The sequence below is a fragment of the Leptodactylus fuscus genome, chromosome 7 (genome assembly GCF_031893055.1).
Source record: "Leptodactylus fuscus isolate aLepFus1 chromosome 7, aLepFus1.hap2, whole genome shotgun sequence".
In the NCBI taxonomy this organism is placed as follows: domain Eukaryota; kingdom Metazoa; phylum Chordata; class Amphibia; order Anura; family Leptodactylidae; genus Leptodactylus; species Leptodactylus fuscus.
In genome coordinates, this window is record NC_134271.1 from 6,940,358 (window position 1) to 6,956,987 (window position 16,630).

Below are 16,630 nucleotides of genomic sequence, written 5' to 3' on the forward strand. Positions count from 1 at the left end.
ATAGCGGTTTATTGTGTGTACAGTATAGGGATACACCAGTGATATATCAGTATATTATTGCTCAGTGGTCACTCTCCCGCTGTATATAGATGTATTATATGCACAGTATAGGTATATACAGTATATAGATGTATTATATGCACAGTATATAGATGTATTATATGCACAGTACATGTATACACTAGAGATATGTCAGTGCAGTATATAGATGTATTTATATCATATAATACATCTATATACTGCACTGACATATCTCTAGTGTATACATGTACTGTGCATATAATACATCTATATACTGTGTATACCTATATTGTGCATATAATACATCTATATACTGTGTATACCTATACTGTGCATATAATTCATATGCACAGTATAGGTATACACAGTATATAGATGTATTATATGCACAGTATATAGATGTATTATATGCACAGTACATGTATACACTAGAGATATGTCAGTGCAGTATATAGATGCATTATATGCACAGTATAGGTATACACCAGTGATATGACGTCACACATGTGTAGTATTGCTCAGTGCTCACACTCCCGCTGTAACCCCTGCACTGCCGGTCACACTACTCTTGTATCTGGGGGCTCCATTGCAACGTGGCGCGCTGGCCCCTCCCAGTCATTGAGTCTGAGCTGACCAATCAGAAGCTCCGTGACAAGGACGGCCCCTGGATGTGTCCCGGCTCGCTATTGGCTGACAGCAGGTTCCCATCCCGGCTCGGATCAAGTAAGTGCAAATCTTTAAATGCTCAGTGTAGGTGCGAGGGAGCCGGGCCGGGTGAGCGGAGGGGCCGGGGCGAGGGCAGGGCGGGCTGTGCCAACCTGTGGTCTGTATCAAGCTGTGCCCATGGTGGTCTCTATGCCCAGATGTGCCAATGGTGGTCTGTGCCTGTGGTGGTCTGTGCCAAGCTCTGTCTATGGTGGTCTGCACCTGTGTGTGCCTGTGGTGGTCTCTATGCCCATCTGTGCCTGTGGTGGTCTGTGCCAAGCTCTGTCCATGGTGTTCTGCACCTGAGTGTGCCCTTGGTGGTCTGTGCCAAGCTGTGTCTATGGTGGTCTGCACCGGTGTGTGCCTGTGGTGGTCTGTGCTGTTGTGGTCTCTATGCCCAGCTGTGCCCATGGTGGTCTGCACCTGTGTGTGCCTGTGGTGGTCTGTGCCAAGCTGTGTCTATGGTGGTGTGTGCCTGTGGTGGTCTGTGCTGTTGTGGTCTCTATGCCCAGCTGTGCCCGTGGTGGTCTGCACCTGAGTATTCCCTTGGCCGGTGTCAGGTGCGGCTTCGCACCTCCGTGTACCCGCTCATACTGTTTTTTTCTTTTCTGTGGCCCCTTTGACTTTCAGGTGATAGCGGAGCTTTGTAACTGATCTATCATAGTGTAGAGCCTCCGTGTGCCCGCTGGGATGGGACTGCTAGGTTGCACACGATTGTGCCAGGTTTATAGTGATGGACCTGGGCATGTAGGGGTAGCAGAGGGTTCATTCGGGTCGTCTGATCCTGACTGTGCTCAGCCCTGGGCCTGACTGTTTCCTGGGGTCTCCAATTGGCCTTGGTGTCCTGCTGATGTGTCACCTCTGGTCCTCATGTCAGTGAACACCGACTGATCTGCACCTGTGTTTACCCCGCAGCTTCTGTCTGAGTGTGCCAGTCATCTCTTTACAAGGTGAGGGGTCAAGTGGTAGTGCAAAGGTGGCAGCTCGGTCCTCCGGCAGAGGGTGCACATAGAGGTGGCCGCTCAGTCCTCCGGCAGAGGGTGCACATAGAGGTGGCATCTCAGTCCTCCAGCAGAGGGTGCACATAGAGGTGGCCGCTCAGTCCTCCAGCAGAGGGTGCACGTAGAGGTGGCATCTCAGTCCTCCAGCAGAGGGTGCACATAGAGGTGGCCGCTCAGTCCTCCAGCAGAGGGTGCACATAGAGGTGGCATCTCAGTCCTCCAGCAGAGGGTGCACATAGAGGTGGCCGCTCAGTCCTCCAGCAGAGGGTGCACGTAGAGGTGGCCGCTCAGTCCTCCAGCAGAGGGTGCACATAGAGGTGGCATCTCAGTCCTCCAGCAGAGGGTGCACGTAGAGGTGGCAGCTCAGTCCTCCGGCAGAGGGTGCATGTAGGGGTGGCAGCTCAGTCCTCCGGCAGAGGGTGCATGTAGGGGTGGCAGCTCAGTCCTCCGGCAGAGGGTGCACGTAGAGGTGGCAGCTCAGTCCTCCGGCAGAGGGTGCACGTAGAGATGGCAGCTCAGTCCTTCAGCAGAGGGTGCACATAGAGGTGGCCGCTCAGTCCTCCAGCAGAGGGTGCACGTAGAGGTGGCCGCTCAGTCCTCCAGCAGAGGGTGCACATAGAGGTGGCATCTCAGTCCTCCAGCAGAGGGTGCACGTAGAGGTGGCAGCTCAGTCCTCCGGCAGAGGGTGCATGTAGGGGTGGCAGCTCAGTCCTCCGGCAGAGGGTGCATGTAGGGGTGGCAGCTCAGTCCTCCGGCAGAGGGTGCACGTAGAGGTGGCAGCTCAGTCCTCCGGCAGAGGGTGCACGTAGAGATGGCAGCTCAGTCCTCCGGCAGAGGGTGCACGTAGAGATGGCAGCTCAGTCCTTCAGCAGAGGGTGCACGTAGAGGTGGCAGCTCAGTCCTTCTTCAGAGGGTGCATGTACAGGTGGCAGCTCAGTCCTCTGGCAGAGGGTGCACACATCACCAAGGGTTAGGTGTGAATCCTGTGACCGTAGACTGAGTGTGAGATGATGTGGCTATAGCCAAGTGTTTCGTGCAACAAGGAGAAGGTGTGCAAGTACAGACAGAAGACCTGTGTGGTGCTGCTGGTATGTGGGTGTGGGAGCAAATGTGCAGACGTTGCAAGAGCGTGAAGGAAACCGTTGCCCATTAAGGTCATAGTCATGTATAGGGTGTTCTATGGAGGTGCGTCACACGTGTGTATGTAAGGCCAGACCATGCATAGTCCCTTTAAGGACAAGTCAGACCACAGCTTACTAAGGTTGTCCCCGTCCACCAAGGTTGAGTAGGATTCTGTCTTTGATCGCCCCCTTTCCTGTGTGAGCAGGTTATAACATGGCTATGTGTGTCACTTCCAGATTCTGCGCTGCTGTGAGGAGGAGGGAGATGGAGCTGCATAGACTGCTTTACCTCGTACTACTATGTGCTGGACAGATCCTCACCAAACCCACATTCCGCAAGGAGAGGATCCGCCTGGACCCCGAACTCAATGCACAGGTCCATGAAGAGAACCAGAGCTTCCAAATGGACCATGAGGCTTTCCTGGGGAAGGACGACGCGAAAACATTTGACCAACTCACTCAAGAAGAAAGCAAAGACAGACTGGGGTGAGGCTCAAAGACCATGTTATAGATTTGGGGATGTAAATAGGGCACAAAAAACTTGGATAGTACAGATGTACAGGGATTGTCGATCGCAGACGAGCTCTGCGGCCTATTCACTGCTCAACGCTTTACATTGTGCGGTGAAATTGCTTGGTACTCCAGCTCAGCCTCATTCATTTGAATGGGACTGAGCTGCAAACAGGCTACATGATGCTGCCCTGATGCCCCTGTTGCTTTGAACAGCTGATAGGTCATTAACAATAATTGATTCCTGTGAATTGCAAAGTGCAAACCCGTATCAGTAATTGACCTGCTGCATGTTCAAAACCTGCAGCACTAAACACTTTGCTTTGTGAATTTTTTTTCTACAGTGTGGGAAAAAAATTTAAAACTTTTTTGTGATATGCAAATTAGCTGGCTACTGTTCTGTCATCGCTTTGAAGCCAGACAAACTCCTCCCACGTGGTGTGATTGGCATTGATATGATATTGCTGCAATATTGCTAGTATCACAGCAGTGAAATCTCCCCGTGCGCTCCCTACTGTGCTCTTCACCCCTCAACTCCAATCTGTCCGAGCGTACTGTGCATGTGCCAGGACGGGAACGAATAACATATGTGCAAGGGTTTGCCAGTGATCCAAGTGAGGTCAATGCTAAGAGCTGCGTCAGTCATGGCAAGTTGCAGACATTGGGCCGGCTTGGACCTGGAGCCCTTGTCTGGCCCCGGTGGACCTTGCCAGCTAATTTGCATAGCACAAAAAAGGTTTGTACATCTGAAGATTATATCAGGGGATCACATGATGTGCACGTACTTAGATGTGCTCTGCCAACTATCAAATCTTCTGCAGGACTCCATTTAAAGGGGTTGTCCTACTACGACTAGTTCCCTGTATCCACAGAGTGCGGGGTAACTTGCGGGTCTCGTGCTAATCTTTAGTACGGATGTGTTTGCACCCCAGTTTTACATAGACTGGGCTTACTCAGCTATTTCTGGCGACAGTGGTGTGCGCTGTCCAATCAGTTGCTCCATTTAAAATTGGGGTGCAACAAGCCCCTATTCTTGAGATCCGTATTGGCCCGAGGGGTGGGATAGCAAGTTACCCCCTATCAGAGGCCTAATCTTAGGTACCAATGCAAAATATGTAACAGGGTCCCCCTTACTATATGTTATGTGTAATATTGGGGTCTTCTTATGTTGCAGAGGGGTCTTTGGGCCCCCACAGTGTCTGCAGTGATTGCTACCTCTGCACCAGCCCCCTATCATGTGTATAGGGGGTAACTTGCTGTGGCTGGGCAACGCCTTTATTAAAGAATATACCTGCACAGATGTGCCATTCAGGAGACTGGGAAAGCTGGGTGACTGCTTTTTTAATAGTCGTCCTGTTAGTTACTTAGCCCTTGCATTCACACTTCCTTCTAGCTCTCCATGTCCTGCACTGTATAGGCTGCAGTCTAGTGTTTCCCTGCACCGCCCTGCTATAGGGGGTTGCTACATGAGCAGTTTTCTGTCTCATGGTTAAGACTCTCTCTGTAGTTAAATATTTGATCTGTAACCGATTCCAGGTTTTTCATGTCTGCATAATTGTAATGCATCCAGTACAATAACAGTGACTTGGCAGAGGGTTCGGGCCCTCCTTCCTCCCCGTGAGGTTCCTCTTCAGTGAGGTGTCAGATGATCAGATGACAGAGGAGTGTCTCTTACCATGCTGATAACGTGGCACATACACTTGTGAAACTGCCAGGGTTGGCCGGGCATCAGTGAACTCCTCTCAATGGGGGAATTGATGAGGGGACTTGGTGCGATGGGATCTGCAGGGCACCGCAACGCTGCCAGCCATTCATTGTCCTCCAGGATGAACACTCCCCAATAGCTCAGGATTTTATATAAGCAGAAAGAAATGTTGTCTCTTCTGTTCTCAGGAATCGTTTGCTCTCTGCACAATCTCTGACACAGAATAACTGGTTGCAACAAGGAAGAAGAGCTTGCAATCTAATAGGACGCACAGTGCGGGTTTAGTGAAGTGTTTAGGAGAAGAGCTTGCAATCTAATAGGACGCACCATGTGGGTTTAGTGAAGTGTTTGGGAGAAGAGCTTGCAATCTAATAGGACGCACAGTGTGGATTTAGTGAAGTGTTTGGGAGAAGAGCTTGCAATCTAATACTCTGCGTCCTATGTGGAAGAAGAGCTTTCAATTAAATCGGACGCACGTTGCTGATTTAGTGGAGTGTTTGACAGAAGAGCTTGCAATCTAATAGGATACACAGTATGGTTTTAGTGGAGTATGTGGAAGAAGAGCTTGCAGTGTAATAGAACATATCATGTGGGTTTAGGTGTGTATGTGGAAGAAGAGCTTGCAATCTACTAGGACGCAGAGTGCGGATTTAGTGCAGTGTTTAGGATACGAGCTTGTAATGTAATAGGATGCACAGTGTGGAGTATGTGGAAGAAGAGCTTGCAATTAAATCAGACGCACAGTGCCGATTTAGTGGAGTGTTTGGCAGAAGAGCTTACAATCTACTAGGACATATAGTGCAGGTTTAGTGGAGTATGTGGAAGAAGAGCTTGCAATCTACTAGGATGCACAGTGCAGGTTTAGTGCAGTGTTTAGGATACGAGCTTGTATGTGGAAGAAGAGCTTGCAATTAAATCAGACGCATGGTGCAGATTTAGTGGAGAGTTTGAGCGAAGAGCTTGCAATCCACTATGATGTACGGTGAGGTTTAGTGGAGTATGTAGAAGAGCTTGCAATCTAATAGGACACACAGTGCAGGCTTAGAGGAGTATGTAGAAGAGCTTGCAATCTAATAGGTCGCACAGTGCAGGTTTAGTGGAGCATGTAGAAGAGCTTGCAATCTAATAGGTCGTACAGTGCAGGTGTAGTGGAGTATGTAGAAGAGCTTGCAATCTAATAGGTCGCACAGTTCAGGTGTAGTGTAGTATGTAGAAGAGCTTGCAATCTAATAGGTTGTACAGTGAAGGTGTAGTGGAGCATGTAGAAGAGCTTGCAATCTAATAGGTTGTACAGTGAAGGTGTAGTGGAGCATGTAGAAGAGCTTGCAATTTAATAAGTCGCACAGTGCAGGTTTAGTGGAGCATGTAGAAGAGCTTGCAATCTAATAGGTCGTACAGTGCAGGTTTAGTGGAGCATGTAGAAGAGCTTGCAATCTAATAGGACGTACACTGCAGGTTTAGAGGAGTATGTAGAAGAGCTTGCAATCTAATAGGTCGCACAGTTCAGGTGTAGTGTAGTATGTAGAAGAGCTTGCAATCTAATAGGTTGTACAGTGAAGGTGTAGTGGAGCATGTAGAAGAGCTTGCAATCTAATAGGTTGTACAGTGAAGGTGTAGTGTAGTATGTAGAAGAGCTTGCAATCTAATAGGTTGTACAGTGAAGGTGTAGTGGAGCATGTAGAAGAGCTTGCAATCTAATAGGTTGTACAGTGAAGGTGTAGTGGAGCATGTAGAAGAGCTTGCAATCTAATAGGTTGTACAGTGCAGGTGTAGTGGAGTATGTAGAAGAGCTTGCAATCTAATAGGTTGTACAGTGAAGGTGTAGTGGAGCATGTAGAAGAGCTTGCAATCTAATAGGTCGTACAGTGCAGGTTTAGTGGAGCATGTAGAAGAGCTTGCAATCTAATAGGTCGCACAGTGCAGGTTTAGTGGAGTATGTAGAAGAGCTTGCAATCTAATAGGTTGTACAGTGAAGGTGTAGTGGAGCATGTAGAAGAGCTTGCAATCTAATAGGTCGTACAGTGCAGGTTTAGTGGAGCATGTAGAAGAGCTTGCAATCTAATAGGTCGCACAGTGCAGGTTTAGTGGAGTATGTAGAAGAGCTTGCAATCTAATAGGTCGTACAGTGCAGGTGTAGTGGAGTATGTAGAAGAGCTTGCAATCTAATAAGTCGTACAGTGCAGGTGTAGTGGAGTATGTAGAAGAGCTTGCAATCTAATAGGTCGTACAGTGCAGGAGTAGTGGAGTATGTAGAAGAGCTTGCAATCTAATAGGTCGCACAGTGCAGGTGTAGTGGAGTATGTAGAAGAGCTTGCAATCTAATAGGTCGCACAGTTCAGGTTTAGTGGAGTATGTAGAAGAGCTTGCAATCTAATAGGTCGCACAGTGCAGGTGTAGTGGAGTATGTAGAAGAGCTTGCAATCTAATAGGTCGCACAGTTCAGGTGTAGTGTAGTATGTAGAAGAGCTTGCAATTTAATAAGTCGTACAGTGCAGGTTTAGTGGAGCATGTAGAAGAGCTTGCAATCTAATAGGTCGTACAGTGCAGGTTTAGTGGAGCATGTAGAAGAGCTTGCAATCTAATAGGACGTACACTGCAGGTTTAGAGGAGTATGTAGAAGAGCTTGCAATCTAATAGGTCGCACAGTTCAGGTGTAGTGTAGTATGTAGAAGAGCTTGCAATCTAATAGGTTGTACAGTGAAGGTGTAGTGGAGCATGTAGAAGAGCTTGCAATCTAATAGGTTGTACAGTGAAGGTGTAGTGGAGCATGTAGAAGAGCTTGCAATCTAATAGGTCGCACAGTTCAGGTGTAGTGTAGTATGTAGAAGAGCTTGCAATCTAATAGGTCGCACAGTGCAGGTGTAGTGGAGTATGTAGAAGAGCTTGCAATCTAATAGGTTGTACAGTGAAGGTGTAGTGGAGCATGTAGAAGAGCTTGCAATCTAATAGGTCGCACAGTGCAGGTGTAGTGGAGTATGTAGAAGAGCTTGCAATCTAATAGGTCGTACAGTGCAGGTGTAGTGGAGTATGTAGAAGAGCTTGCAATCTAATAGGTCGTACAGTGCAGGAGTAGTGGAGTATGTAGAAGAGCTTGCAATCTAATAGGTCGCACAGTGCAGGAGTAGTGGAGTATGTAGAAGAGCTTGCAATCTAATAGGTCGCACAGTGCAGGTGTAGTGGAGTATGTAGAAGAGCTTGCAATCTAATAGGTCGCACAGTTCAGGTTTAGTGGAGTATGTAGAAGAGCTTGCAATCTAATAGGTCGCACAGTGCAGGTGTAGTGGAGTATGTAGAAGAGCTTGCAATCTAATAGGTCGCACAGTTCAGGTGTAGTGTAGTATGTAGAAGAGCTTGCAATTTAATAAGTCGTACAGTGCAGGTTTAGTGGAGCATGTAGAAGAGCTTGCAATCTAATAGGTCGTACAGTGCAGGTTTAGTGGAGCATGTAGAAGAGCTTGCAATCTAATAGGACGTACACTGCAGGTTTAGAGGAGTATGTAGAAGAGCTTGCAATCTAATAGGTCGCACAGTTCAGGTGTAGTGTAGTATGTAGAAGAGCTTGCAATCTAATAGGTTGTACAGTGAAGGTGTAGTGGAGCATGTAGAAGAGCTTGCAATCTAATAGGTTGTACAGTGAAGGTGTAGTGGAGCATGTAGAAGAGCTTGCAATCTAATAGGTCGCACAGTTCAGGTGTAGTGTAGTATGTAGAAGAGCTTGCAATCTAATAGGTCGCACAGTGCAGGTGTAGTGGAGTATGTAGAAGAGCTTGCAATCTAATAGGTTGTACAGTGAAGGTGTAGTGGAGCATGTAGAAGAGCTTGCAATCTAATAGGTCGCACAGTGCAGGTGTAGTGGAGTATGTAGAAGAGCTTGCAATCTAATAGGTTGTACAGTGAAGGTGTAGTGGAGCATGTAGAAGAGCCGGCGGCTACTAACTGAATGTTTTTTTCTTCCTGTATCTTTGTATTCTTAAAGGTGTCTTCCATGTTCTGTAATGCCATGTCCTTAGTATGCAAACATTTCTGGATGTAAAATAACTTTTATAATAAACTTACAAATTCTATTGTTTGATTTGTTTCCAGCAAAATAGTCGACCGGATAGACAGCGACAAGAATGGGTTAATTAGCACCGAGGAGCTGACGGCCTGGATCAAGCGAGTCCAGAAACGATACGTCTACGAAAACGTGGCTCGAGTATGGAAAGACTATGACGTCAATTCGGATAACCATATATCGTGGGAGGAATACAAGCAGGCTACGTATGGATACTACTTGGGTGAGTCGGCCATTGTGTAGATACAATCCAGGATCTGGTATTATCATCCATAGACCCCCCCTCTGGTATTGATGACCGACCCTTAGCGGAGGTCACCAGTGATTTTTAACCCTGAAGACCCCTTTAATATTGTATCATGATTGCTGCATGAGACTGGACTTCCCCTTTAAGTGGCGCCGGTCAGTGACTATTTCCTAATGATATGACGTGTCCATGCAGCAAACCCTGAAGAGTTCCAAGACGCAGCCGAGCAGTTTAACTTCAAGAGGATGCTTCCCCGCGATGAAAGGAGGTTTAAGCAAGCCGACCTCAATGCCGATCTGGAAGCCAACCGAGAAGAATTCACCGCCTTTCTGCACCCAGAGGAGTTCGAACACATGAAGGACATTGTTATATTGGTAAGAGTATAATGCTGTCTTAAAGGGGATTTCTTGGTGGATGACTTATATCTAGTGATCGCCTATTCATCAGCTCAGTCCCATTCAAGTGACTAGGCTGACTGCTCCATTAGCGGGCGCCTTCCCGGCATCTTGGTTTTTCCACCATCTCTTTTGGTTCTTGCCCCCATTGACCACCCTCCATATACATCCAATGCCATGTTTGCAAAGATGCCTTGTAACATATGTTAACATTTTGCAGGAGACCCTGGAGGACATCGACAAGAACGGGGACGGGTTTGTTGATGAAGATGAATATATTGGTAGGTTTCTGGGACTGTAACGCCAGGTTGTATCTGTAGTGTATGAGACAAGGCCGAGCTTTTAGATCAGTCACTGCTGCAAAATAATTCTCCATTGCACAAAGATGTGAGCACATTATACAATGTGAGAATATACAACATGAAGCCACACCTATATACAGTTATATGTCCATCTGACTCTTATTGCACCTTGTTGGCCAGTTTGGAAAAACAACAAAATGCAACACTATTCTTCTCTTCTATAAACTTTATTCCCAGGCTTCATTTTTGATCTGGTATTGTAACCTAAAGAATAGGTCATCAATGGATAAAACCTGGGAAACCCCTTTTTAAATAAATGGGACTGACCTGCAATACCAAATGCAGCCCCTGACGAGAGTGGCGCTGTTTCTATAAATAAATAGATTCCTGGGCAAACTCTTATTATCACAGGTGCGGGTGCAGTAAAGGATAAAACATACATAACGCAGGATCCACCGTTCACAGTAAGGCAGGGGTAGGGAACGTACGGCTCTCCAGCTGTTGCAAAACTACAACTCCCAGCATGCATACTCGCTCTGCTGTTCTTGGAACTCCCATGGAAGTGAATGGAGCATGATGGGAGTTGTAGTTTCACAGCAGCTGGAGAGCCGAAGGTTCCCTACCGTGGCCATAGGGGATGGGCTCTGCACCCCTCCTTCCCGGGTGCAGGTCATGGAGCATGCCCACAACACTCCCCTATAGAAATGTATCAATCCTCTCCAAACTACAGGTTCCTTTTGTCAATGTGACCGCCGTAAAGCAGGTCTCTGAATGCTGTTTGCACCTTGGCCAATAAAAGTTAACAAGTATCAATATTTGCATTTACTTTTTATTTTGTTACTTTGTTGTTTCCTTGGGTGACGTCTGTAGTTCCGTTAGATCCTCAGTCCTCCGGTTTCCGGCTATAGGAGATTATAGGAATAGATATAGGAATAGGATACAGGAATAACAGCTATAGGAATTTCCGGATACAATGTAATATCTGGTCATTCCAGGATTCTTAGTTTCTATATTTGTCGACCTGCCCAGCGACAAACTTCATTCCGAAGCTGCAAAGAATAAAAAAAAGTGACAGTACGAAAGTTTGGAACGGCTCCCCGGACTTGACTGCTCCCACCGGGACGTCAGACCTGGCTTTTCTTATATATATTTAAATCTATATCCATGTGATGTGAAATAATGCAGGTGCGCTTAAATTAGACCTATAATTGTGTCCCTTTGTATATGATGAAATGAAGCAGAAATCCATCTGACTATAAGAGCAGGCGAGCGCTCTCCCAAGATGTTTAATGGGCTTTTGGCAATTAAAATGTTTCTTTGGTCAAAGTTCTCTCTCGGCTGGTGCTTACCTCGTGCCCCGCTGTTATCCCAGCGAGCGCAAAGTAGTCCAAATTGTGTATATTGTGTTGTGTACAATGTCACAGCGCTGGAGAAGGCAGCACCCCACTTGGTAATGACAGGATGTGTTCCCAGAGTGGTTTCAGTAATGGAGAGAGGTAAAGTAATTTAATTTAGGTGTTGATCAAGAATGTTGTTTTCGCAGCGGTCGAGAGACAAAAAAATGACATTCTGTTATTTGAGGTTTACACATTTTTTTTTTTTCTTTCCCCTGCGGCCAAATCAAAATTGACATAATGAGACCTTTTTGCTTCCTGTGTGATTTTTCATTTCCAGCCTACCTCGAGCCGCTTTAACGTTGCGTTTTTGTATTTTGTTTTCGCTTTCGGTTTTTGTGCAGAGTCTGCTTGGTGGTGGGGTGTAGATGGTTATTATATATGTAAATGATGATACATTGGGTTATTTTGTTGCGGTTTTGATTCTGTTTTTTAGTAGAATTTGGACGGTGAAGGTTTGTTCACACCTTAGACTCTGCCCATTAAGTAGGTCGTGCCCTAAAGGGGTTCTCCAGAACATAGGCCTCGTTCACATCTGCGATTGGTAATCCATTCGGGGAGTTCACATGGGGACTACCGAATGCATTTGCAAGTGCTGTGCAGGGAAAGCACACGGATCAACATAGACTATAATGGGGTCTGTGTGCTTGCCGCAAGATCTCCGAACGAATCATGTGAAGTACTTTCCTGTTTGCATGTCCCTGCGGCAAGCGCACGGACCCCATTATAGTCTATGGGGATCCGTGTGCTTTCCCTGCACAGCGCTTGCAAATGCAGGCTCCCCTGAATGGGTTACCAATGCAGATGTGAACGAGGCCTTACTTCATTGTGCTATAGGGGTGTTTCCCGTAAATTACACGACCCCATGTACGGGCCGACAGTCTGGGCTGCAAAATTCAGGACCGGTCCTTGTCCTGTCCAGTTTTGCAGCCATGCTTCTGCGACTCCTATTCGCTGAATGACTGATGACGTCCCGGCCAGAAGACAGTCGTAGGTTTTTGCTCTTGTGTTACTCTTTCGTAATCCGCTACTAATAGAACAAACATTGTGACAAGGATTCGATACTCTGTGTTTTAAATTGGAGACTTTAATGTATAATTATGGACTCCTCCGTAGGTCTAAAGCCCAACCCCCCCCCCCGCCCACCCCCACGTATGTGCTACATTCCAGCTCCTAATGAACAATCTTTACCTTGGCGCTGATTGTCTTGCTGTTTGCTCTCTCTGGAATTGCGTAAAATCTACTGTGACCCCTGAAGAAGGTCAAATGTTTGTTCACCTGTTATTTGGCAGTCAGTGCTCTACAAAGAAAGAGGGTCCTCAAACATGATCAAAACTGCTTCCCCATTGATGGTGTATTTTACCAAGCAGGGCCAATTCCCATCTCCCTTGTTTGTAATAATGCGGTTCCTCGGGGGCGGAGAATCCTCCATAGACTGTTACTACCCAGGAGGAAAGGGATGAATCACTTAGCAGATTCCAAAAATAGTTATTTAAAAAAAAGATGTAAACGGAGGACCACCATGTTTCATGTCGATGTCGATCAGGGCAGTTCTTGCAGTTTAGAGGCCCCGACCCTAATCTGATATCCGGATGGTTTGGTAATCGGATTCTCCTATTGTACAATATATATATAAAAAATTGTGACTATCGGGTATAACTCGGGGTGGGGTCCTGCTTCTTGGATCCGGGACCGAACCTGGCAACAAGTATTGAATTTCCCTGTAGCGCCACCACGTTTAGAATGAAGTATTGACACTAAATAACCATTGATTTCAATGTAACGTATGGACCCGCGGAGTCCTCCAAAGCAAGAGGCGCTCCTTGTGTTCTGGCCAATAGATGAGGGTCCTGTACAAGGGACCCCTGTCCTGTATTAAAGTAGAATCCTCTAATAGGATACTTACTAAACCTGACAAATCCAAAAATATTCCTGTCTAATTCCAGCCTGCGTTTTCTGCTTTTGACCTCCATTTTGCACAAGAAGCCTTTTATGGTAAAATTCAGGGATGAGTTGGATTCAGTTTTTGGCAACTTAAAAATCTGTAGTGCCGGCTCTAATTTTAGAGGAGGCCCCTTGAAGTGAGCTATTCATTTCATCCTCTCGTCCCACAAGCTGTGAAGATGGTCGTGACTAATTTTAAGGTCCTCCGTACGGTGGCGTGAAACCTGAGCCGACCTCCCAAAATACATAGGAGCACTGTGCAGAAACAGATCATCCGATTAGTTTGTGTGTATAGAAGAATAGGTGTTAGAGGGGTATCCAAAATTGTATTCTATAATCCTAAACATTGCCGTCTCGGATATTGAAACTCGGCCCTAGTCACAAATACGTTGTAATACCAAGTGCTGCCTATGGACACGAGTGGCGCTGTTTCCGGGAAGAAGTCACAATGACTTGTGATATGTTACAAACGATATATAGTTGGTCGTGTCCTGGTGTATAGGTTATAGCATTTCTAGACTGTTGATTTAGGCAAAGTTTATTTTTTTTGAAGGGTCGGAATGTGTAGGTGGTGAAACAGTCAGCAAGTAAATGAACGCTGCAGCTCTCTCTCTCCTCCCCCAGCAAAAGTCTCAGCATAATGAATATGTAACCAATCCCTGTTCTCTGATATAATGTTATTAATATTTAGTATAGAACCTCTATGTAGTTGTAACATAGGAAACACATTTTTGCGCCAATCACTGACCGCTGTTTTTGTCTGTAGCCGACATGTTTTCACATGAGGAGGGCACCCCAGAGCCCGATTGGGTAGCCACTGAGAGAGAACAGTTTTCGGATTTCCGCGATCTTAACAAAGATGGAAAAATGGACACAGATGAAATCAGACACTGGATTCTTCCTCAGGATTATGACCATGCGCAGGCTGAAGCCAGACATCTTATCTACGAGTCTGATGTGAACAAGGTATTACACTGCTGCAATAAGTACATGGCAAAGGATAGGTTGTAAAGGGGAGTCAGCATATCACCCCAGCCCTGCAGATAGATAGGTTACTGTCACCAGAACCAGCATATCACCCCAGCCCTGCAGATAGATAGGTTACTGTCACCAGACCCAGCATATCACCCCAGCCCTGCAGATAGATAGGTTACTGTCACCAGAACCAGTATATCACCCCAGCCCTGCAGATAGATAGGTTACTGTCACCAGTACCAGCATATCACCCCAGCCCTGCAGATAGATAGGTTACTGTCACCAGAACCAGCATATCACCCCAGCCCTGCAGATAGATAGGTTACTGTCACCAGTACCAGCATATCACCCCAGCCCTGCAGATAGATAGGTTACTGTCACCAGAACCAGCATATCACCCCAGCCCTGCAGATAGATAGGTTACTGTCACCAGACCCAGCATATCACCCAGCCCTGCAGATAGATAGGTTACTGTCACCAGAACCAGTATATCACCCCAGCCCTGCAGATAGATAGGTTACTGTCACCAGAACCAGCATATCACCCCAGCCCTGCAGATAGATAGGTTACTGTCACCAGAACCAGTATATCACCCCAGCCCTGCAGATAAATAGGTTACTGTCACCAGACCCAGCATATCACCCCAGCCCTGCAGATAGATAGGTTACTGTCACCAGACCCAGCATATCACCCCAGCCCGCAGATAGATAGGTTAGTGTCACCAGAACCAGCATATCACCCCAGCCCTGCAGATAGATAGGTTACTGTCACCAGACCCAGCATATCACCCAGCCCTGCAGATAGATAGGTTACTGTCACCAGAACCAGTATATCACCCCAGCCCTGCAGATAGATAGGTTACTGTCACCAGAACCAGCATATCACCCAGCCCTGCAGATAGATAGGTTACTGTCACCAGAACCAGCATATCACCCCAGTCCTGCAGATAGATAGGTTACTGTCACCAGAACCAGCATATCACCCCAGCCCTGCAGATAGATAGGTTAGTGTCACCAGGACCAGCATATCACCCCAGCCCTGCAGATAGATAGGTTACTGTCACCAGAACCAGCATATCACCCCAGCCCTGCAGATAGATAGGTTACTGTCACCAGAACCAGCATATCACCCCAGCCCTGCAGATAGATAGGTTACTGTCACCAGAACCAGCATATCACCCCAGTCCTGCAGATAGATAGGTTACTGTCACCAGAACCAGCATATCATCCCAGCCCTGCAGATAGATAGGTTACTGTCACCAGAACCAGCATATCACCCCAGCCCTGCAGATAGATAGGTTACTGTCACCAGAACCAGCATATCACCCCAGCCCTGCAGATAGATAGGTTACTGTCACCAGAACCAGCATATCCCCCCAGCCCTGCAGATAGATAGGTTACTGTCACCAGAACCAGCATATCACCCCAGCCCTGCAGATAGATAGGTTACTGTCACCAGAACCAGCATATCACCCCAGCCCTGCAGATAGATAGGTTACTGTCACCAGAACCAGCATATCATCCCAGCCCTGCAGATAGATAGGTTACTGTCAGCAGAACACTTTTCAATTATTTCTAAATTTCCCTTTTAATCTTCTCGTTTTTCATTATTTCAGGATAAAATGTTGACCAAAGACGAGATCTTACAGAATTGGAACATGTTTGTGGGCAGTCAGGCCACAAACTACGGAGAAGACCTCACCAGGAACCACGATGAGTTGTGATACGATGTAACGGACTGTGATCTTTTGTGTATTTTTCTTCCTCTCTCACTTGACTTACTATAACATAGTATTTGCACCATCACAAGCGATATTCATTACCTCAGATTGGGTAGAATTACCCAGAACTTTAGTGTTGGAAAGAGATCTATGAACAGATTTTTAATGTGATTACAAAACAAGCTGTAGTGTTTTTGTGTTTTCTTATATTTTTATTTTATTTTTTATTTTTTGCCCACTTATCCTGTATTAAAGCAATAGGGCAGTAAATTTTTAAACTTATTTTGTGAATATTGAGGGTTTTTTTTCCTTTTACATGCCTTCGGATATCGGATATGTACATAAATCTCTCTGTAAAAGTATTGTCTGTTAAGATTTGCAAATATGGAATTTTTTGTTTCTGTTATTGATTAGCGCAGCAGGAGATTTGTATGTCACGATCACTTTAACACCAGTATTTTATTAAAAACATTTTTTTTTTGTAAGAAAGATTGTGTTTTGGTTCTTATAAATTGGGTAGAGGGGACTGGAAAGCT

The 16,630-nt window shown here is 46.2% G+C and overlaps 1 protein-coding gene across 2 annotated transcripts; it reads left to right on the forward strand.

Annotated features, from left to right (window-relative positions):
* The first annotated feature begins 693 nt into the window (after positions 1 to 693).
* Positions 694 to 16,318, forward strand: RCN1 (reticulocalbin 1). 2 transcript variants are annotated; one of them, XM_075283603.1, is made up of 7 exons: positions 694 to 744; positions 3,086 to 3,334; positions 9,147 to 9,340; positions 9,560 to 9,738; positions 9,980 to 10,040; positions 14,166 to 14,365; positions 15,990 to 16,318. In XM_075283603.1, the coding sequence occupies exons 2-7, from the start codon at positions 3,114 to 3,116 to the stop codon at positions 16,095 to 16,097; spliced, it is 963 nt and encodes a 320-aa protein (XP_075139704.1). In that variant the 5' UTR covers positions 694 to 744; positions 3,086 to 3,113; the 3' UTR covers positions 16,098 to 16,318. The 2 variants fall into 2 exon arrangements, with proteins under 2 accessions (XP_075139704.1, XP_075139705.1); XM_075283604.1 differs by lacking the exon at positions 694 to 744 and adding an exon at positions 783 to 795.
* Positions 16,319 to 16,630: the final 312 nt, after the last annotated feature.

What these genes read in the sequence shown, in the direction of transcription:
- RCN1 (XM_075283603.1), top strand. Translation starts at nt 3,114, where the DNA reads ATGGAGCTGCATAGACTGCTTTACCTCGTACTACTATGTGCTGGACAG. An exon ending in GAAAGCAAAGACAGACTGGG is followed by an intron (nt 3,335 to 9,146) that starts GTGAGGCTCAAA and finishes ATTTGTTTCCAG; the next exon opens with CAAAATAGTCGACCGGATAG. An exon ending in TGAAGGACATTGTTATATTG is followed by an intron (nt 9,739 to 9,979) that starts GTAAGAGTATAA and finishes AACATTTTGCAG; the next exon opens with GAGACCCTGGAGGACATCGA.